This window comes from Paroedura picta, chromosome 2, assembly GCF_049243985.1.
Source record: "Paroedura picta isolate Pp20150507F chromosome 2, Ppicta_v3.0, whole genome shotgun sequence".
NCBI classification, from domain to species: domain Eukaryota; kingdom Metazoa; phylum Chordata; class Lepidosauria; order Squamata; family Gekkonidae; genus Paroedura; species Paroedura picta.
Genome location: NC_135370.1, coordinates 5,403,154 through 5,426,303, shown reverse-complemented (window position 1 = coordinate 5,426,303; position 23,150 = coordinate 5,403,154). Strand labels below are relative to the sequence as shown.

Here is a 23,150-nt window from a genome sequence, read left to right as displayed (position 1 = left end):
GCCATATACAATGGGACTATGACATCTTGTGATTTTGATGTGATGCCTCTGTTGATACAGCCCAAAATGGCATTTGCCTTTTTTACCGCTGCATCACACTGCCTGCTCATGTTTAGTTTACAATCCACAAGTACCCCAAGGTCTCGTTCACACACAGTGTTACCTAGAAGTGTATCCCCCATCCAGTAGGCAAGCTTTTCATTTTTCTGACCCAGATGCAGAACTTTACACTTATCTTTACACTTATCTTTATATAGTGCCACTCCTCCACCTCTTGGATCTATTCTGTTTTTTCTGAACAGTTCATATCCATCCACCATTACATTCCAGTCATGAGAATCATTCCACCAAGTTTCTGTGTTGCCTACTAGATCATACCTTTCCATCAGCATGAGAAGTTCCAGCTCCTCCTTCTTATTGCCCATGCTTCGGGCATTAGTATAAAGGCATCTGAATCCTTTTACTTTTGGTTCCCTATTAGCTGGCCTTCCTGGTTGCGCTGCCCCCGATCGGTCTCCTTCCTTACACTCCCTATGTTGAACGTCTCCTTCCCCTTGTGGCTTCAGTTTAAAGCTCTCCTTATGAATCCCCAGGTTTATGCCAAACACATTCTTCCCCAACTTCGATAAGTGCAGTCCATCAGGTGCTAGTAGGCCTTCCTCAAGAAAGCCTATCCCATGGTCCCAGAAACCAAATCTCTCCTGCCGGCACCAACTACGCAGCCACTGATTCACCTCCATTATCTTCCTCTCCCGACACATTCCTCTTCCCTTGACAGGCAAGATTGAAGAGAATACTACTTGTGCCCCTATTTGCTTGAGCTTCCTCCCTAGATCTTGATAGTGTTTTTTAATAAGAGCGATGGTATTCACGGACATGTCATTCGTTCCCACATGGACCATCACAAATGGGTAGCGATCCGTAGATTTGAGGAGTTTGGGCAGCCGTTGTGAAACATCTTTAATTTTCTCCCCTGGCAAGCAACACACCTCTCGGGTTAGGGGGTCGGGCCCAGCCACATGGCGATCCATTCCTCTTAGCAGGGAGTCTCCAATTACCAGTACTCTCCTTTTTTTTCTTCTTCTCAACACCATTTCCTTCTATCCCCGTGGCCTCTTCACTTTGTCTTAGACTTTGTTTTTGGACCTCTTCCCTCATTGACACTTGCACCTCCTCTGCAAGGACCTGAAATCTATTCTGGAGCTCCAAAGGCCCTGAGAACCATCTTGCTCTGCGCTGTTGAGTCTTTTTCCTAACTGTCTGCAGAGGCTCCGTATTGAGGTCAATCCCCTTATCCTCTTCAGGACTGGTTGTATCCTCTTTATTCCGAGTTGCACAGCTCTGTTCTATGAACTCCTCCCCTTTCTTAATTTGGGTCATAGTAATAATCTTCTCTTCTAAGCCCCTAACCCTTTCCTCCAACAGGCTTACCAGCTTACACTTAAGGCAGATGTAGTCCATCTTGTCATCAGGGAGGAAGGCAATCATATCACACTCACTGCAGATGATGGGATGAGTGTCCTGGAGGTCCATTGTAACTTCTAGGCAGTGCAACTACTAGGGAAATATAATCTACTGATTCTAATTCTAATTGCTAGGCCAAGAACCCCAGGCTAAGAGCCGCAGGCCAAGAGCCCTTTTTCTCTTGCCCTTTGGCTCATGCCTTCCTGTTATCACCCAGTAATCACCTCACTCAGTAATCTCAGTAACCTCACCCAGTAATCACCTCACTCAGCACCACAATAGCCTCACTCAGCACCACAATAGCCTCACTCAGCACCACAATAGCCTCACTCAGCACCACAATAGCCTCACTCAGCACCACAATAATGTGCTCTCAGTTGTCTGACTGTATAGAAGTTCTTCATCTTTGGCTGATTTCTGTGTTGACCGTCTGGTGTTGTCCATGTGTAGAGTCGTCTCTTGGGTTGTTGGAAAAGAGTGTTTGCTATGACCATTGTATTCTCTTGACAAAATTCTACCAGCCTGTGCCCTGCTTCATTTTGTACTCCAAGGCCAAACTTGCCTGTTATCCCGGTAATCTTTTGGCTCCTACTTTAGCATTCCAATCCCCCATGATGAGAAGCACATCATTTTTGGGCATAGAAGGTGTTGTAGGGCTTTATAGAACTGGTCAATTTCATCATTTTCAGCATCAGTGGTTGGGGCATAGACTGGATTATTGTGATGTTGAATGGTTTGCCTTGGATTCGAACTGAGATCATTCTGTCATTTTGGTCAGTTTCCCAAGACTGCTTTTCTTACTCTTTTATTGATTATGAAAGCTACTCCGTTTCTTCTCCATTTCTACTCCATTTAGGTAGGAAAAACCAAATACACCAATATAAGATGGGGGAGACTTGTCTTGGCAATAGCATGAACCAAAACGGTTTCTAGATATACTCCGTTTTCACAATTTTTCTTCAGTGGTTGATTCCTTATACTCTTATCAAACAATTTTTATATATAGATAGGCCACCGGCTCTGTAAAATATTGTGGGGAATGTCAGTCAAAAAACAGACGTATAGATCCTGTTGATTTAAAGAATGCATTGTGGGACCCATGTCAACAAAGATTATTGAACACAGTTGATGAAATTGTATCCCAACATCTTTTCCAACCCCATCTCTAGCTGGCCCCCTGGTATACCAGGGAACTGTGCAAGAAGAAATTGGAGTTGAGTTGACTGGAGTGAGTTTGGAGGAAGCCTTGTGATAAAGCATCAAGAACATTCTGTAAAATACTTATGAGAGCCTATGAGATGGTAGTGAAAGTCATGAAGATCAAGTACGTTGTGGCTCCCATTGCATCCACAAGCACATGCCTAGCTAATTTCTTTAGGATAATTCAGTCACTACCCTAGAAGAAAGGTAGGCAAAATGTAGTCATTAGCTGTGAGACTTTTGCGAGTTTTTTTGTGGATAAAATTTGGGGACCCCTTGGCCATCTCTGGAAGTTGTATTTGATAGCCTCAGGGGACTCACACAACGTGATGTGGATTGGGTGCTTGTATCAGTGAGGCTACCCACTTGCCCCTTAAGCCCTGTCCCTCGTGAATCAGGAAATCTGTTTGGGAAATACTAAATCTGTTGCTGTTGTCAGGGTCATTTCCAGGGAGTTTAAAGGAGGTGGTGGTTTGTGCTTTACTGAAGAAATCCCACCAACTACCACCCGGTTTCTCAATGTTCCTGGTTAAGGTGGTTGAGTGAGCAGCCGTGCATCAATAGCAGGCATTCCTAGAGGAAGCATCAATTTTGGATCTGTTCCAATCCAGTTTCCATCGTGGAAACAGCTTTAGTCACTCTTAGAGATGTCCTTCAGAAACAGCTAGACCAAGATGGGTCAGCACTGCTTGTGTTATTAGACCTCATAGCAGTATTTGACACTATAGATCATGAGTTACTAGCTCGCTGCCTCCTTGACGTGGGAATACGGGGGTCAGCCTTGCAGCAGCTGGTCTCCTTTCACCAAGGTCAAGGTCTCAATCAGAGAGGGACAATCGTGCCACTGCCCACTCCTTTGTGGAGTGCCACAAGGTACAATTTTCTCTCCAATGTCATTCAACATCTATATATGCCCTCTCACTCAGCTGGTCTTGGAGATATGGACTGGGGTGTAATCAAAACGCTGGTGACCCAGCTCTGTCCGTTAATGAGCATCCGACTGGATACACCCCCAGCTTCCTTGTCTAGGTGTCTGGAGGCTATGACAGGATGGCTCTGGCAAAGTCACCTGAGGCTCAACCCTATATAAAGGCAGGAATTCTGTGGCTGGGGAAGAAAGGGCTAAAGGGGGAAGTGTACCTCCCCTGTCTTAATGGGTGCAGTTAACAGCTTGACACTCCGTCAAGAATCTGGGGGTGATCTTTGCATTATTTGGGGCATGAATATTAACCAAAACAAATTTCTGTCCATCTGGAAAGTGGATATTTAATGTAATGTAACGCCCTTCTATGAGCCTCTTGTGGTGCAGAGTGGTAAGGCAGCCGTCTGAAAGCTTTGCCCATGAGGCTGGGAGTTCAATCCCAGCAGCCGGCTCAAGGTTGACTCAGCCTTCCATCCTTCCGAGGTTGGTAAAATGAGTACCCAGCTTGCTGGGGGGTAAACGGTAATGACTGGAGAAGGCACTGGCAAACCACCCCGTATTGAGTCTGCCATGAAAACGCTGGAGGGCGTCACCCCAAGGGTCAGACATGACTCGGTGCTTGCACAGGGGATACCTTTAACGCCCTTCTAAATCTTGTAAGAGCAGTTCTACCTTAAGATTTGGATTCAAAACATAGGTTACTACCCCTCTTTTCTTCACTGCAGCTTTTGCCACAAATTATCTTCCTAGTTTGTTATTCCTCAAAATGTTTGATGTTTCTTTTTGACATGAGTTTCTTGTAAACAAATTATATCTGCTCTGAGTTGTTTAAGTTGATTGAATATTTTGGATCTTTTGGAGGGTATGTTCAAACCATTAACATTTATGGAGAGTATCTTTAATGTCTCCATAACACTGTGATGTGTCTTGTTGAGCTGAAGCCTGCTGAGATCTTACATCTTGTCCTGATGCTCCTTGAGGTTCTCGTGGTGGTTGAGGTTGGTGGTGGAGGTGCAGGTTAATATTTATGCCCCAAATAATGCAAAAGAGAAATTTTATGAAGATTTTTTTTACATCAAAGTGAAGTGATGAAGTTGCGGGAGTTCTCAGCATTCGGCAGGGCCTGCAAAATGGAGCTCTTCCCCCAGGTCGTGGGGTGAGGCCAGGCCGCATGGAAGATCTGGCCCCCTTTACAGTGGCAGCAGTGTACTCCATCTGGCACCCTCTGTCCTCCCTCCCCCTTGAGTGAGTTACCAAGGAGTAGAGTAGATATGACCTGAGTTTGTACCACATCTTTTTCTATTGTCTGGGGATTTATATGTTTTATTGTATGTTTTTATTGGGGTTTTATATGTCTACAACTCGCCTCGGGCCTCTGGGGAGAGGTGAGGAATAAATCTAATAAATAAATGAATAAGTGGCAGATACCGAACTTTGTGTGCTTGGGGACTTCTTCTATGGATAAATCACATGGTAGACAAGGATCAAGATTTCCAAAATCGGCACTTAGGAACTTCCAACTATTTTTCTTAGTCGATGTGTGGAGAAAATTTTATCCAAAGACTCGCCAGTTCACTTTTTTTTCATATTGCCATGATTCCTATTCTAGGATTGATCAGTGTTGGAGTTCAAAAATCATTTTGGCAAAAATTGCAAATATGGAATTCCTGCCTAACACTTTTGCCAACCATAATCCATTATGGATTGAGTTTAAATATCAAAGGGTGGGCATGAGGAATGATGGGAATGATTATATTTTAGAAGACCCGAAGGGCTGCAGAAATGCGAGGCTGATGTTATAGAATTTTCCAAATTAATGCTACATCTGACGTTACGTTGCCTACAACCAAAACCAAAAAAGGAACACAACACAACCCTGCTTTCATGAGAGGCAATCTAATACGAATCAACACTTTTATAAAGAAGAAAAGAGAACAAGAATTAAAGGAAATTAAATCGACCCTACAGCAACTGGAAATACAACAACAAACCCACCAGTCAAAGAGTGTGGCTAAAGAAATTCAAATTTTAAGAATGAAAATGGACTTTATTGAAACAGGAGAGATGAGGAAAAAACTGGATTATTTAAAACAAAGGAACTTCAAATGGGCAGATAAGCTGGGAAGGTGGTTGGCTTTTAGACTGCGGAAAAAATCCCCAAAACAGAATATCTCTAAGGTGATACATGATGGCAAGGAATATATGGCCAAATCAGAAATTTGAAATTGCTTTGTTAAATTCTTTCCAAGTGTTTATCAAGCAAAAGAAGAGCAAGTGGAAGGTGATGAGCTTAAGTACTTAAAATACACACTAATTAAAATATTTTCAGAAGTACTCTGTAAAATATTGAATCAAAGGGTGTCAATACAGGAACTTAACGATGCAATTGCAGCAATGAAGCTACAAAAGGCCAGATGTACTCTCGGCCATATATTACAAAAAACTTTCTCATGCGATTGTGACAACTTTGCTTCAGATCATTAATGATGTGATGGACTCTTCAGACAAGAAGATACCCGATTCTTGGCGCCAAGCCTTGATAACACTCATTCATAAGGAACGATATGATCCTCTTTCTCCACATTTCTATAGACCTATTTCATTGCTTAATGCTGATTACAAGATTTTTGTTAAAGTTTTAGCTGAAAGGCTAAAACAATGTATTGATGTTGTACATTCAGATCAGACAGGTTTTATGCTAAAAAGATATATGAAGAATAACATTTGTTTTGTTTTGAATGCCATGGACTTTGTACGCAAAAATAAACATCGGGCTGCTTTTATCTTCTTAGATGCTGAAAAAGCATTTGACAATGTTTTATGGAAATTTCTTCGAGCAACCTTACGCCTAATGAAATGCGGAAACAAGTTTCTATGTCTGATTCAACATATTAACTCTGCACAGGAAGCTAGAATTCTTGTTAATGGAATGCTTACTAGACATAAAATTCAGATTAAAAATGGAATCATAGAATCATAGAGTTGGAAGGGGCCATACAGGCCATCTAGTCCAACCCCCTCCTCAACGCAGGATTAGCCCTAGCATCCTAAAGCATCCATGAAAAGTGTGTATCCAACCTTTGCTTGAAGACTGCCAGTGAGGGGGAGCTCACCACCTCCTTAGGCAGCCTATTCCACTGCTATATCGTTGTACTTGAAGTTTAAACCCATTACTGCATGTCCTCTCCTCTACAGCCAACACTTATCTTTATTAAATTACATCTTGTTCTCATTTGCCCATTTTTCCATTGTGTTCAGATCTCGTTGAACTCTGTCTCTATCTTCCGGAGTATTTGCCAGTCCTCCCAATTTGGTGTCATCTGCAAACTTGATGAGTAGTCCTTCCACCCCCTTATCTAGATCATTAATAAATATGTTAAAAAGTACTGGGCGAAGCACCGAGCCCTGAAGTACCCCGCTACTCACCACTCTCCAGTCTGATGAAACACCATTGACAAAAACTCTTTGAGTGCGGTTCTCTAACCAATTCCCTATTCACCTATCTGAAAATCCAGATTGCAGTCCTTCAACTTATCCATCAGAACATCATGGGGAACCTTGTCAAAAGCTTTACTAAAATCCAAGTAAATGACATCAACCGAATTTCCCCGATCCAGCAAACCTGTTACTTGGTCAAAAAAGGAAACCAGGTTGGTCTGGCAGGACCTGTTGGAGACAAATCCATGCTGACTTCCTTGGATCACCAAATTGTCCTCCAGATGTTTGCAGATCGCTCCCTTTAATATCTGCTCCATTATCTTCCCCACAACAGAGGTCAGACTCACTGGTCTGTAGTTTCCCGGGTCATCCTTCCTCCCTTTTTTGAAGATCGGAATAACGTTTGCTCTCTTACAGTCCTCCGGGACATCTCCAGTCCTTAAAGAGGTTCCGAAGATGATGGACAAGGGCTGTGCAAATTCTCTGGAAAGTTCTTTGAGTACTCTCGGGTGCATTTCATCCGGACCAGGGGATTTGAACTCATCCAGTGCAGCTAAATGCCTCTCAACAACCTCTCTATCCATGTTAACCTGCCACCCAGACACTATCCTTTGGCTACGGCCATCTCTAGATGTGCCTAAACACTTTGACCTGTGGGAAAAAACAGATGTAAAATAGGCACTAAGCCTTTCTGCTTTCTCTGCATCTTCCGTTACAGTTTGTCCATCCGCACCCAACAGTGGGCCTATTGCCTCCTTTACTTTACGTTTGCTCCTCACATAACTGACAAATCTTTTCTTGTTACAATGGGCTTCCCTGGCCAATCTTAGCTCACTTTCAACTTTGGCCTTTCTGATGATTGATCTACAGTGCCTAGTAACCTGTAGGTACTCTTCTTTAGAGCTCTGTCCTTCCCTCCATTTCCTGAACATTTCCCTTTTCTTTCTTAGTTCCTCTTGAAGTTCTCTGTTCATCCAAATAGGCTTCTTAGAGTTCCTGCAGTGTTTTCGTCTTTCTGGGATAGTCATTGATTGAGCATGCAATAGCTCTTGTTTGAGTAGCGCCCACCCTTCACATGCTCCCTTCCCTTCCAGCATTCTCGTCCATGGTATGACACTCATCATGTCTCTGAGTTTATTAAAGTTTGCCCTACGAAAATCCAGTCCAGTATGTCTGAACCTCTTGTGGGTTCATCTACCATTTGATAAATGAAATTGTCAGCCAGGCAGGTCAGAAAGTTGCATGACTGAGGACATTGTTTGTTTTCCCCTTGCTTATTTTCACCCAAATGCTTTCCACTGTAGATAGGCTCTCCCCTTCACTAGAATTTCCTGACAGGTAAGCCCTTTCCTCACATACAGTGCCACTCCTCCACCTCTTCGATCTATTCTGTTTTTTCTGAACAGTTCATATCCATCCACCATTACATTCCAGTCATGAGAATCATTCCACCAAGTTTCTGTGATGCCTACTAGATCATACCTTTCCATCAGCATGAGAAGTTCCAGCTCTTCCTTTTTATTGCCCATGCTTCGGGCGTTAGTATAAAGGCATCTGAATCCTTTTACTTTTGGTTCCCTATGAGCTGGCCTTGCCGGTTGGGCTGCCTCCGATCGTTTTCCTTCCATACACTCCCTATGTTGATCGTCTCCTTACAGCACTAGGCAAGGCTGCCCTCTGTCCCCTTTGCTGTTTAGTCTTGTATTAGATACATTGGCAGCCAGGATCCAAGCAAATGATAAACTTTCTGGTCTCAAAGTGGATGGAGAGGAATTTAAACTAAAAAGTTATGCAGATGATGTTGTTTGTGTCTTAACTAATCTGTAACATGTTTGATTTATTGAAGGAGTTTGGCAAACACTCAGGTTATAAAGAGAATAGAAGTAAAACTAAAATTATCTTGGTTTTTGCTGATCCTGCGTTGAGCAGGGGGTTGGACTAGATGGCCTGTATGGCCCCTTCCAACTCTATGATTCTATGATTCTATGATTGGTTGGAGAATCAGATCTTAATGTGAAGCATATAAGGTATAATTCTGGTTGTGAAGTTAATCCGGAGATGGTGAAATACTGGGGTGTTTGGTAATGATGCTGGTAAATTGTTTGAAAACAACTAAAATAAGCTTTGGAAGAAGGTGTGTCAAGATTTGGAAAGGTGGTCAAAGTTGAAATTATTATGGTATTGCTACTTTTAAAATGATCCTACAAGAGGCGGACAAGGTGTTCCAAATTTAAAACTTTATTCACATGCCACTATGCTCACTGCACTCGCAGACTGGATTATAAACCCAATGTCAAGAGATTTAATTTTAGAGAAAGCAGGTTGGAAAGAAGGATTCCACAGCATTCTCTGGCCTTCACCAAGGCTGGAAGCAAAGAAAAAGTCTACATTTAACAAATGGTCAGCCACAATGATGAACATCTGGAACAGATATAAAAAAAAGACTTTTTCCCCTCATTAATGAAATCTCCAATTGAGGCTCATTTTAGCAGAGCACACAACAAAAAAGACTTAATAACAAGGTCAGGAGATTTAAAAGACTTGCAAACATTGAAGAAAGAGGGGGTAAAGTTGCAATGGTTAGAAAATAACCAACTGTGTTCCAAGTTCAAAACTGAATTCTCTAAAATGGTGGAGATGAGACTGCTACTTTCAGAATTTGAAAATATGTTGCTTCAAGACAAACCACATTTACAAGGCCAAATATATAAACTGTTGTTGAAATATGAAACTAAAACTGAGCAGGTAAAACTGTGTATGATTAAATGGATATAAAACTTTGAGACTAATATCACAGTGGAAATATGGGAACGTGTCTGGGTTAAAATTCCCAAGCTAACTGTCAAATTTTAAGAGAAAATTGGTATAAGATGTTTTATAGATTATATATTGCTTCTAAAGTAATAGGTAACATAGCCAAGAGCTATAAAAATGTGTGTTGGAAATGTAATGTGGTGGAGATGTGAGAAAGAAAATTTTGGATTCAAGTTCATGGTGTCTTAGAGGAAATGTTTAATGTTAAGTTTTCTATGAGACCAGAATGTATATTGTTAAGTTTGTGTCTGGAAAACCTCCCATTAGAAGCAAAATGTTTTTTCTTCTATGCTATGACAGCTGCAAGACTGGTGTTAGCTAAAAACTGGAAGACTTCAGAAATACCAGTGTTATCGTTATGGTTTGACAAAATTGATGAACTTTTGAAAATGGCAAAACTTACCAGCATTGTAAACAGAAACTCGCTAGAACTCTTCCAAGAGCAATGGCACTTCTACACGGACTATCTTGCTAAATAAACATAGACTTAGAGATAAGAAAGATCTCACGGGTGGAGGAATGGGGATATAACAAAATGGATTCTTTATCTATTCTATCTATTCTTTTTGTATACTATTATATATAATATAAAAAGAAAATTAAAAAAAAGAATCTGGGGGTGATCTTTAATACCTTCCTCTATGGCGGCTCAGGTCAGGAATGTAGCTTTCCAAGAGTTCTACCATCTCTATCAGGTGAAGCTGTGAGCTCCAGATCGGATTACTGTAACTCGCTTTGCTTGGTTCTACCCTTGGTCCTGGTCCAGAAATTACAGCTGGTGCAAAATGCAGCTGATTGGGATCCCAAGGAGGACCCATATTCAACCTGCTCTCTGACAGCTGCACTGGTTCCAGATCAGTTTCGAGATGTTTATATTAACCTTTAAGGCCTTACGCACTCTGAGCCCTGCATATCTGAGGGACCACCTCTCCCAGTGTATTCCCCAAATAACTTTACACTTTGCAGACACTATCTTGCTGGTGAACCCTGGCCCCAAAGAGATCTGGATGGTCTTGACCAGAGCCAAGGCCTGATGGGATGAGATGCCAGTAGAGATTCAGGCCCTGACAGAGCTATCACAGTTCAACAGGGCCTGTAAAATGGCACTCTTCCACCAGGCCTATGATTGAAGCCAAGGCAGCTTAGAATTAGTGAGCCTCCCCCCCCCCCCCCCGAATAACAGAAAATTGCCCGTTAGTGGCAGTAGCAGAATAGCAGTGAATTTTTTTTGCAGAGTTTTATCATGTTTGTATTTAAATGGTTTTGATGTGCAAATCCTTGTTGTAAACCTCCCTGAGTCCACTCGCCAACAAGAACTGACAAGCTTGGGTTAGCCTGGGCCATCCAGGTTAGGGCACGGTGCAAATTGTGTCTTGCAAAAATGGGGCATTACATTGCATAGTGTTTTGAGCAGTTTACCATTACAGTGGTTTGCAACCTCCAGAGCCAAATATGGTGCTTTAAAGAGAGAAAAAAATTGAATCTCATCTTGAAATGAAAGAATGTTGGGATTCTAGATGGGGTGCTCCTGCTTGGGCGAATGAGTTCCCCAGCGAGATCAGAGTCCTGATGGAGTTCCCCAAGTTCCACAGAGTCTGCAAGATGGAGCTCTTTGGCTGAGGCCAGCCACGGAGCATCTTAAAACAGCAAATCGGGCCTCCGGTCCTCCCCCCCCCCCAGTTCAAATACTGACATACAAGAAAATCTCCTTCATTGGAGCTGGGAAGTGACAATTGCCACAGTTTTAAAATATGTATATATTTACTATTTTTAGCTATATTGTTTTACTCTTTTAGACCATTTATGCACTGGATGTTTCATGCCGGGCTGTAGGCTAGAGTTTTAGTTGTGGCAGGTTGCCCCACCTCTTCCTGCACCCACATGGGGGAGCATTTGGCTGGGTGGTGCACCTCATCCACCCCTGATTTGTGCTCCTGCACAGGAGCTGGGGCAGTGAAGTTCCCAGTGCATAAACGGTCTTACTGTTGAATTCCATTGAGTGTGTAAATCAAATCTGTCCTTCACCGCCCCAAGATGGAGAGTCTAAAAGGTATATAAATCAACCAATTAATAAATGACCAGTTTGTGAAGTGAATGGCCAGCAAAGGGCAAAAGAACTTCTTAGAGGTGGACTGCAGAAACCGAAAAGCAAGAGGTGAACGGTATTCCAGCTATGAATGGTGTGCCCATTTCTGCCAAGGCGCTAAAACAATTGCAAACAAATGCTCAAAGTGTTTAGTGCATATTGTCAGACTCTGTGTGTATGTGTGCACATGGCACTTCATGATAAAGGACTCATAATATCAATCATTGTTTGGACTGCAGAACATTTTCAGTGAACTTCTGTCTTCTGGTCTCATCCTCTGAATTTTGACAACATTTTTGAGCTTGTGGGGCACCGCTTGGATTCTGACATAAGGTGGTGGGCCCTGCCACAAGATGGCTGCCACAGCTTAACTTCAGTAATACAGTGGTCCCCAACCTGCGGGCCGCGGCCCGGTGCCGGGCCGCGAAGGCCATGGCGCCGGGCCGCGGCTCCCTCTCCCCGCCCCTCCCCCCCCGCAGTAAAAAACTTCCCAGGCCGCAAGCTTGCGGCCGGGAAGCTTCTTACTGCGGGAGGGCGGGGAGAGGGAATCGGGGCCGGGCCGCGCCCCTATGTGCGGGCGCGGCTCGCGGGCGCGGCCCGACGCAGGGGCGCGGCCCGACGCAGGGGCGCGGCCCGTTGTGCGGGCGCGGCTCGTGGGCACGGCCCACGGGTGCGGTCTGATGCGCGGGCGCGGCCCGCGGGCGCGGCCGATGCGTGGGCGTGGCCCGCGCGGGCCGCGGGCCGCGCCCCAATGCCCTGCCGGTCCCCAACCTCAGAAAGGTTGGGGACCACTGCAGTAATACACTGAAGATCCTTGTATTGTGGTGCTACCATCTGCTGCCAAAGCAACATTTTTAAAAAATCTTCAAAGCCAGCATGGTGTATACAGGGGTGGGCAAACTGTGACTTTCCAGATGTCCATGGACTATAATTTTGGCCACATGGGAATTTTAGTCCATGGGTATCTGGGAAGCCACAATTTGTCCACCCCTGGTGTAGTGACTAAAGAGTGGTGGCTTCTAATCAGGAGATCCTGCTTTGATACTCCACCACTCCACATGTAGCCACCTGGGTGACCTTGGGCCAGTCACAGTTTTCTTAGAGCTCTCTCACCTCCACCCACCTCACAGAGAGTCTGTTATGGGGAGAGGAAGAGAAAGGTGCTTATAAGCTGCTTTGGGACTCCTTTGGGTAGTGACAAGTGGGGTATTAAAAAAAGACAGCTCTTCTCTTCTTCAAATTTCCAGGGGCCAATCAGAAGCCTAGCTGAGAAAAGCCCAGGTGGGCCCCACCCACTTTCTAAAAACACTTGGAGGGTGCCGCACTGGGGACCCTTGCATGAATGCATCTGCCATTTCCTTGTGTTTTGGAGGTGAGATGGGGAACAATTTCACCTTAACTTGTTTAGAGAAACAACACTTAAAGAAATAACACTTCTAAACATTTCTCTTCAGAATAACTGGGCAAATCTCTTAGAATGGTAGCAGCGTGGTGGCCTCGAACTGGACTTTCCTTCTTGTCTTTCACAACATGACCATTCTGAATTGTTTAAGGTTCAGCATGAGGGATCTTTCTGTGGCAGGGCGAATGGAGAGCATCCTCTCGCCCTTGTGTGAACAGAGGTGCCTCCGACAGGCCTAGCAATAACATTCCTGCTTCCTGCTGCTGCAGATGTTCTTAAAAGAAAGAATGGCTCCTCAACATTTCCATTCTGTGGCAGCTGCCCAAGCCATCCTATGAACTTCCTTTCCTGATGACACATTTTCCCATCCATCACCTGTGCAGCCTGTTAGGTTGCTGGCCACAGAAATAAACTTAGTAAACACTCTTAATGGAATTGGTAGTTCTGGCTTGACTCTGAGCCTTATCAGCACTTTGTGCTGGCGTCTTGTTCCCCCTGAAAATACCGGAGGCTTAAAACAAAGAGAATGTTAACGGGGATAAGTTTGGTGCTTTAACGTGGCACATATTAAAAGCGGCTTTCCGTTTTAAAAGGCCATTGTGGTTGCACCCAAATAACTCATATTTTGAAATGTGAACAGTATTGTCTTGGCTATGCTTGAGAGTAGGGCAGCCTAACCAGATTAAGATTCCAGGACCCAGCAATAAGCTTTGTACAAATCCCACAAGCACAAAATTTTGACCTGGGGAATTAATGGTTGCGGATACAGTCAGTTCTGCCCAGTAGCCATAACCTGATAAACATCAGTGAGAGGTCCACAAAATTTGACTTGCCATGTAAAGTATGGCTGATAGAATACAAATAGGCATTGGCAGTTGTGCAGACCTGCTAATTAAATGGGGCAAAAGACCAAGGCCTGAGAACCAGCTTGGTGTAGTGGTTAGGAGCGCAGACTTCTATTCTGGCAAGCCGGGTTTGATTCCCCGCTCCCCCACATGGGTGACCTTGGGCTCACCACAACACTAATAAAGCTGTTCTGACTGAGCAGTAATCTCGGGGCTCTCAGCCTCACCTCCCACACAGGGTGTCTGTTGTTGGGAGAGGAAAGGGAAAGTGATTGTAAGCCACTTTGAGACTCCTTCAGGCAGTGAAAAGCAGGATATTATTATTATTATTATTATTATTATTATTATTATTATTATTATTATTATTATTATTATTTCGATTTATTTCCCGCCGCTCCCAAATGGCTTGTGGCGGGTTACAGTGTCTTAAAATCTCATTAAAACTCCCATTAAAAGACTTTAAAATGTCACAGCATGGCGGCATAATAATAAGATCCCCTTCCTACCCCCCTTCCTAAAAAAAGGGGGGTGGAGAAGAAGGAGGTCAACGGTGTTCAAGAAGAAGCCCGAGGGAGAGCAGTCGGTGTACCCCAGCAGCCCCAGCCTCAACCATAGACCTGGCGGAAGAGCTCCATCTTGCAGGCCCTGCGGAACGTTGAAAGGTCCTGCAGGGCCCACAGCTCTCCCGGGAGCTCATTCCACCAGGTGGGGGCCAGGACCGAAAAGGCCCTGGCCCTGGTCGAGGCTAGGCGTGCTTCCCTAGGGCTGGGAACGATTTAAAAACCAACTCTTCTTCTGAATGCAATTGTTGTACAGCCCACCAAACTATTTTCCATCTTTCACAGGAATGTGAGCATTGTCCTTTCCAGAGAGATGTGATGGAGCTCTTTGTACTCTCCCCAGCTGTGACTGAGTAAACTGAAAACTTAGATATTAGTATTTAGGGGGATTGCCCGGTCGGTCCGCATACCAATTGTATCAACTTGGTTTTGTACTTTATTTTATTATATATGTTTCCCATGTGTAACTGTGCCATACAATAAATAAAAGTTTTATGTAAGGCTCAGTGCACTGTGGATGTAAACATTTGCTACTACAATACTAAAACTACTGTGTCCTGGAGGGCAATCAAAACATCCACGTTGTAATACATCATGTTTCTGGGACCATGGGGTAGCCTTTCTTGAGGAAGGCCTACGGCACCTGATGGACTTCACTTATTGAAGCTGGGGAAGAATGTGTTTGCTGGATCGGGGAAATTCGGTTGATGTCATTTACTTGGATTTTAGTAAAGCTTTTGACAAGGTTTCCCATGATGTTCTGATGGATAAGTTGAAGGACTGCAATCTGGATTTTCAGATGGTTAGGTGGATAGGGAATTGGTTAAAGAACCGCACTCAAAGAGTTGTTGTCAATGGTGTTTAATCAGGCTGTAGAGTGGTGAGTAGTGGGGTACCTCAGGGCTCGGTGCAAATCTCCTGGGCCGGTTGAAATACACCCGAGAGTACTCAATAGCCCTCTTTAAGTATTTGAAAGGTTGGAGGAGGGCAGGATGCTGTTTCTGTTGGCTGCAGAGGAGAGGACACGCAGTAATGGGTTGAAACTTCAAGTACAACGATATAGGCTAGATATCAGGAAAAAGTTTTTCACAGTCAGAGTAGTTCAGCAGTGGAATAGGCTGCCTAAGGAGGTGGTGAGCTCCCCCTCACTGGCAGCCTTCAAGCAAAGGTTGGATACACACTTTTCTTGGATGCTTTAGGATGCTTAGGGCTGATCCTGCGTTGAGCAGGGGGTTGTACTAGATGGCCTGTATGGCCCGTTCCAACTCTATGATTCTATGATTCTATGTTCCCATTTTCCAGTTAGTTAGATATGTCATTCTTTACCCAGTTTCTTTATTCAGGGATGGCCAAACTGTGGCTCTCCAGGGTGTAATCTGCACAGGGCTTTTTACCCAGTCCCAGTTTGAATGAATACCTCTCATCTACACCGAATTCAATTTGCATTTTGATTTTGGGCACTTTAAATTTTCCCTCTGCAACATTCATGATTGATTCGTGGTGACCCCACATTTCCCTCGCGATATCCTGGAGTGGATATAATCCTTGATATTTAAAAAAAACCACCATGAATAAATGTGCAGCTCTCTGCTTTTTGTGAATTAGATTGCTGCTTCCTGTCCCCAACGCTGTAGCAAAGCAGTCTTCCCTGACTGGCTAGGACGTCAGTTCAAACCCTTCCTGGTTCCCGGTTGCAAGGCTTGTCTTAAAGTGACTGTGCTCCAGAAGCCCTAACGTCTCTCAACAGAGATCTGCCTCTTGGATTTATCCCCCTCCTGCTGTCTACAATCCTCTCCCCCTCCTCCGTTCAAGAAAAGAAAGAAATAGACTCCTGCTGGATTTGAATCCCCTCCCCCTTCTGAACTTCCACAGTCAAGTGGAGAACATTTTCTGTTTCAATTGGGGGGGGGGGGGGGGATAGAAGAAGACCCGAGTTCAATTTGATCTGAATTCAGCAACAGATAACACAAAGTGCAGAATGACTCCAGATGTCCATGGACTACAATTCCCATGATTCTTGCAGTGGCTTTAGATTATTCTAAGAGTACCTTTATGAGGTGAGGCCAGTAGCATTTCTGCAGTTACAAGGATATCAACCCACCAGACTGTGATTTTGCTGCTCCCTCCTCCCTTGGCAGCCAAAAAATGCTTCCCAAAATACTGTTCCCAAGATCCTCAGGAACAGCATTTTAGGGCGTGTTGCAGGCTGCCAGGGAGGCCAAGAATCATAGAATCATAGAATCATAGAGTTGGAAGGGGCCATACAGGCCATCTAGTCCAACCCCCTCCTCAACGCAGGATTAGCCCGAAGCATCCTAAAGCATCCAAGAAAAGTGTGTATCCAACCTTTGCTTAAAGACTTCCAGTGAGGGGGAGCTCACCACCTCCTTAGGCAGCCTATTCCACTGCTGAACTACTCTGACTGTGAAAAACTTTTTCCTGCTATCTAGCCTATATCGTTGTACTTGAAGTTTCAACCCATTACTGCGTGTCCTCTCCTCTGCAGCCAGCAGAAACAGCATCCTGCCCTCCTCCAACTGCCTGTTGGTCAGTATTAAGTCCAGTATGGCTGAACCTCTTGTGGGTTCATCTACCATTTGATAAATGAAATTGTCAGCCAGGCAGGTCAGAAACTTGCATGACTGAGGACGCTTCGCAGAGTTTGTTTCCCAGCACACATCTGGGAAATTGAAGTCACCCATGATGACAAGGTCCTGCCGTTTGGATATTTTCTCAAGCTGCTCACAAAGTGCAGCATCCACATCCTCTCGTTGGTCAGGCGGTCGGTAGCAGACACCAACCACCACACTGTTTGTTTTCCCCTCGCTTATTTTCACCCAGATGCTTTCCACTGTAGATATGCTCTCCTTCACTAGAATTTCCTGACAGGTAAGCCCTTTCTTCACATACAGTGCCACTCCTCCACCTCTTCGATCTATTCTGTTTTTTCTGAACAGTTCATATCCATCCACCATCACATTCCAGTCATGAGAATCATTCCACCAAGTTTCTGTGATGCCTACTAGATCATACCTTTCCATCAGCATGAGAAGTTCCAGCTCTTCCTTTTTATTGCCCATGCTTCGGGCGTTAGTATAAAGACATCTGAATCCTTTTACTTTTGGTTCCCTATGAGTTGGCCTTGCCGGTTGAAATAACACTGTGCAAGTGGAATACTTAGGGCTGGGCACTTTGGCACCCAAAGTGGCCAGTTGCTCCTGATGCAGCCAGTGCCACGCTGCAGGGGGGGGGAGGCACGGGCGTCAGCGCGCTGGTGAGTGCACACACGCAGGTGCGAAGCTCTGCTGTGCAGAGCTGGCTGCATCAGGAGTGACCGGCTGCTTCAGGCGCCGAAGCCTCCAATCCTAGTCTGTATCCTTTTCTGACAATGTATATTTTAAGTATACCTAATCCTCTAGGGTTTTCTTTATCCTTCATCAATTGTCCCTCTTTGCAGTCTTTAGGATAAGCATCTCAATCCTGTCTCCACTAAACTCCAGGGGGGAAAGTATTAAGTACTAAACCTTCCCATTGCTCCGCAGAAGGAAGCAGACGCTGTCATTTGCTTCAGATATTTTGTTTTCTGTTCCACGGAATTGCGGAAGTTTTAAATAAAAGAGCTCTATTACCTGCAGACATTGCAAGTCATTCATGAGGCAGGAATCTATTCAAATACATGGCAAGCAAATTACATGGAGAAAAGTCCCTTCAAGCAGAAATGCTTTGAGCTAAATATTGAACATCAAGGTGGGTTTAATTAATTCATTAATTAGTAAATTTCTAGACCACCCCTATTGACACTGTGGATCTCGGGGTGGTTTGCATGATTGTTAAAGTACACAGATGATTATTTATGTCCATTGGCCCCTTGGCCCCAGCTGCGCACCTCCCAACCCGCCCACACCCCTGCACACACTGTTGCCCGTCTTCGCCCAACGGCTGCCATTACACGGCTGCCCTGTGACACGCCAGGTAGGCAGCCGGCTGGGGAGCCTTCTGTGTGGCCCTCGGAGCTCCGAGGCCCGCACAGAAGCTGCAGGAATGCTGGGGAGGGGGGCACCCAGGGGAGGCTACTCGCAGCCTGGGAAGGAGGCCCGCCGCATCTCTTATGTGGCGAGCCTGCTCCCAGAGCCGCGGGAAGCTGGCCAATAGCCGGGGATGGCAGCCAGCCAAGGCAGCCTTCCTGTGGCCCTGGGAACAGGCCCACCGCATGAAGCCAGGTGATCGCCTCGGAGGGGCGCTGCCAGGAAAGGCTTCCCGCAGGCCTCGGGGCAGGCTCCAAGGCCTGTGGTGACCCAGGGGGGTCACCGGGAGGGCGTGGGGGGACGGCCCCTTCAAAGCCCATCCTTATGGACGGACTTTGAAGCCTAGTACCATTATTACAGCATAAATATTTAAAACGTTAAAATCTTCAACACATTATTTATTTATTTATTTATTTATTTATTTATTTATTTATTTATTTATTTATTTATTTATTTCAATTTATGTACCACCGCATTTCCTAGGAACCCACGGCAGTTCACAGAATAAAACATTAAAATACAATAAAGCCTCAATTTACAATAAAACAAGCAAGTAGTCAAAACACAAATAATCTATCCCATCCCACCTCGTTCAGACAGTTCAGATGGAGGCTGAGTCTTCTTCCACTAGGAGTGAGTGGGTGCTGGTCTAATAGACTCTAGTAGACTTTGATAGACTTTGGGAATTAAGATTCATAACATTCATAACATTGCAAGTTTTTATCTAACCCAGTTGTGGCCAGGTAAGAAATTACCCCTCAGATTCATGGTTGTAGGTAGATTCCAGCTCTATAATTAGGCTTTCTTGAATTAACATATGGTATTATTCCCTCCCTGCCCCCACAAAAAAAACCAACTCCTTAAAGAATGGCATGCTTTATCCAGGGAGGGGATATGGGGAAGGACTGTGACTCAGTGGTAGATCATCCCCTTGGTTCAATTCCCAGCACCTCCATTAAGGTTGTAATGGTGATTTAAGAGACCTCTACCCAGACACCTCAGAGAGCCGCTGCCAGTCTGAGCAGACCAACGGCCTATTCAGCATAAGGCAGCTTTCTGCAAGTCATGAAAGCGAGATGGTGGGAAATGATTTCAAGTCACAGCTGACTTATGACGACCCCATAGGGCAGGGGTTGCCGAACTGAGGTTGTCCAGATGCCCATGGACTGCAATTCCCATGAGTCCCTGGCAGCCGCCACTGTAGGACTTGTAAGGCAAGAGACAAACAGAAGTGGCTTGTCGTTGCCTGGCTCCACAGCCCTTCTCAACCACTTGGAGGTCTCCCATCCAAATGCTAGCTGCAGAAAACCCTGCGTAGCTTCCAAAATCTGTCAAAATTGGGCTAGCGTGGGTTATCCAGGTAAGGACATGTCAAAGTTTCTATTGTAGAAATTTGTTTTGGCCTTTTAGGCACTATTGCACTTGTATGGGGTTTGTTACAAATGTTTTAATAATCTTATTAGAACTGTATTATGATTTGTACTGTTGTTATCTGCCATGAGCGGTATGGAACATAGGGTTAGAAATAAAACATTATTAGTAGTAGTAGCAGTAGTCATCGAGGGCAAAAGAAGAAGGGGACGACAGAGAATGAGGTGGCTGGATGGAGTCACTGAAGCAGTAGGTGCAAACTTAAATGGACTCCGGGGAATGGTAGAGGACAGGAAGGCCTGGAGGATCATTGTCCATGGGGTCGCGATGGGTCGGCCACGACTTCGCACATAACAACAACAAGCAGTAGTCATATTAGAGCAGAGTTGCGCAGCTATCCATCTGAGACTATGCTTGGTTCAGTTTGCCAAAAAAGAGTGGGTGGGGTGAAAATCCTGTGTTCTCTAGTGCTTATTCTTTCACAGCCTTGTTTCTCTTATCTTCCAGGTTATTGGAGGGAAACTGGCCCCTTTCCTTGGGAAGGTAATCAAGTTCGCAACATCCCATGTCTACAGCTGCAGCCTTTGTAGTCAAAAGGGATTTATTTGTGAGATCTGCAACAATGGAGAGATACTCTACCCCTTTGAGGACATTTCTACAAGCAGGTAAGGAACTGTGCTGGTTCACTTTGGTGCTACTCTTATCTTTCTATAGAAAAAGCCAACAGAGATAACTCAGGGCCATTCCGCACAATGACCAATGTTGCTAAATGTTTGCAGTATGCAAAAACGCTATATTTAATAGTGGAATTTCATCATTCCAGACACCTTCAGTTCTAGTGGAATATTGAAGTCCCAGTAGCGGTCTATTCTTTCCCCACAGGTTTCCGGTTTAGCCGGAATCGCAACAAAGGAGGTAATATTTTCCCATGCTTCTTCCCGCCCCTGGCCGTCAATCAAACAGAACAGCCAATGAAATGTTGTGTCTGTGCTCCCGAAAAGCCCCTTTCCCTTTAAAAACTTTTTTTTAAAAACCCGAAAACACCAGTAGCAACGAGTACTTGTTCATTTGATGCCTCAAGACCTTTTCCGCTGGCATAGGAGCTGGTGCTTAATTTACATCAGTGGTTCCCACACTTATCTGGCCTACCGTCCCCTTTCCAGAAAAAATATTACTCAGCGCCCCCTGGAAATTAATGTTGGATTTTCGTAGGGCAAACTTTAATAAACTCAGAGACATGATGAGTGTCATACCATGGATGAGAATGCTGGAAGGGAAGGGAGCATGTGAAGGGTGCGCGCTACTCAAACAAGAGCTATTGCATGCTCAATCAATGACTATTCCAGAAATACGAAAACACTGCAGGAGCTCTAAGAAGCCTATTTGGATGAACAGAGAACTTCAAGAGGAACTAAGAAAGAAAAGGAAAATGTTCAGGAAATGGAGGGAAGGACAGAGCTCTAAAGAAGAGTACCTACAGGTTACTAGGCACTGTAGATCAATCATCAGAAAGGCCAAAGCTGAGAGTGAGCTAAGATTGGCCAGGGAAGCCCATTGTAACAAGAAAAGATTTTTCAGTTATGTGAGGAGCAAACGTAAAGTCAAGGAGGCAATAGGCCCACTGTTGGGTGCAGATGGACAAACTCTAACGAAAGATGCAGAGAAAGCAGAAAGGCTTAGTGCCTATTTTACATCTGTTTTTTCCCACAGGTCAAAGTGTTTAGGCACATCAAGAGATGGCTGTAGCCAAAGGATAGTGTCTGGGTGGCAGGTTAACATGGATAGAGAGGTTGTCGAGAGGCATTTAGCTGCACTGGATGAGTTCAAATCCCCTGGTCCAGATGAAATGCACCCGAGAGTACTCAAAGAACTTTCCAGAGAACTTGCACAGCCCTTGTCCATCATCTTTGGAACCTCTTTAAGGACTGGAGATGTCCCGGAGGACTGGAAAAGAGCAAACGTTATTCCGATCTTCAAAAAAGGGAGGAAGAATGATCCGGGAAACTACAGACCAGTGAGTCTGACCTCTGTTGTGGGGAAGATAATGGGGCAGATATTAAAGGGAGCAATCTGCAAACATCGGGAGGACAATTTGGTGATCCAAGGAAGTCAGCATGGATTTGTCTCCAACAGGTCCTGCCAGACCAACCTAGTTTCCTTTTTTGACCAAGTAACAGGTTTGCTGGATCGGGGAAATTTGGTTGATGTCATTTACTTGGATTTTAGTAAAGCTTTTGACAAGGTTCCCCATGATGTTCTGATGGATAAGTTGAAGGACTGCAATCTGGATTTTCAGATCGTTAGGTGGATAGGGAATTGGTTAGAGAACCGCACTCAATGGTGTTTCATCAGACTGGAGAGAGGTGAGTAGCGGGGTACCTCAGGGTTCGGTGCTCGGCCCGGTACTTTTTAACATATTTATTAATGATCTAGATGAGGGGGTGGAGGGACTACTCATCAAGTTTGCAGATGATACCAAATTGGGAGGACTGGCAAATACTCCGGAAGATAGAGACAGAGTTCAACGAGATCTGAACACAATGGAAAAATGGGCAAATGAGAACAAGATGCAATTTAATAAAGATAAGTGTAAAGTTCTGCATCTGGGTCAGAAAAATGAAAAGCATGCCTACTGGATGGGGGATACGCTTCTAGGTAGCACTGTGTGTGAACGAGACCTTGGGGTACTTGTGGATTGTAAACTAAACATGAGCAGGCAGTGTGATGCAGCGGTAAAAAAGGCAAATGACATTTTGGGCTGTATCAACAGAGGCATCATATCAAAATCACAAGATGTCATAGTCCCATTGTATACGGCACTGGTCAGACCACACCTGGAATACTGTGTGCAGTTCTGGAGGCCTCACTTCAAGGAGGACGTCGATAAAATTGAAAGGGTACAGAGGAGAGCGACGAAGATGATCTGGGGCCAAGGGACCAAGCCCTATGAAGATAGGTTGGGGGACTTGGGAATGTTCAGCCTGGAGAAAAGGAGGTTGAGAGGGGACATGATAGCCCTCTTT

The 23,150-nt window shown here is 44.7% G+C and overlaps 1 protein-coding gene across 5 annotated transcripts in view; it reads left to right on the top strand.

The window, feature by feature from the left end:
* Window positions 1–23,150, top strand: part of PLEKHM3 (pleckstrin homology domain containing M3) — a 180,873-nt gene that overhangs the window by 132,842 nt on the left and 24,881 nt on the right. For 2 of the 5 annotated variants that reach the window (XM_077319269.1, XM_077319270.1), the window contains exons 6-7: window positions 20,635–20,792; window positions 21,838–22,718. In XM_077319269.1, the coding sequence (XP_077175384.1) occupies window positions 20,635–20,792; window positions 21,838–22,498 (819 nt within the window). In that variant the 3' untranslated portion in view covers window positions 22,499–22,718. Of the gene's footprint in view, window positions 1–20,634; window positions 20,793–21,837; window positions 22,719–23,150 lie in introns of those variants that run through there. The other 3 variants (XR_013227978.1, XM_077319268.1, XM_077319267.1) reach the window with 2 other exon arrangements.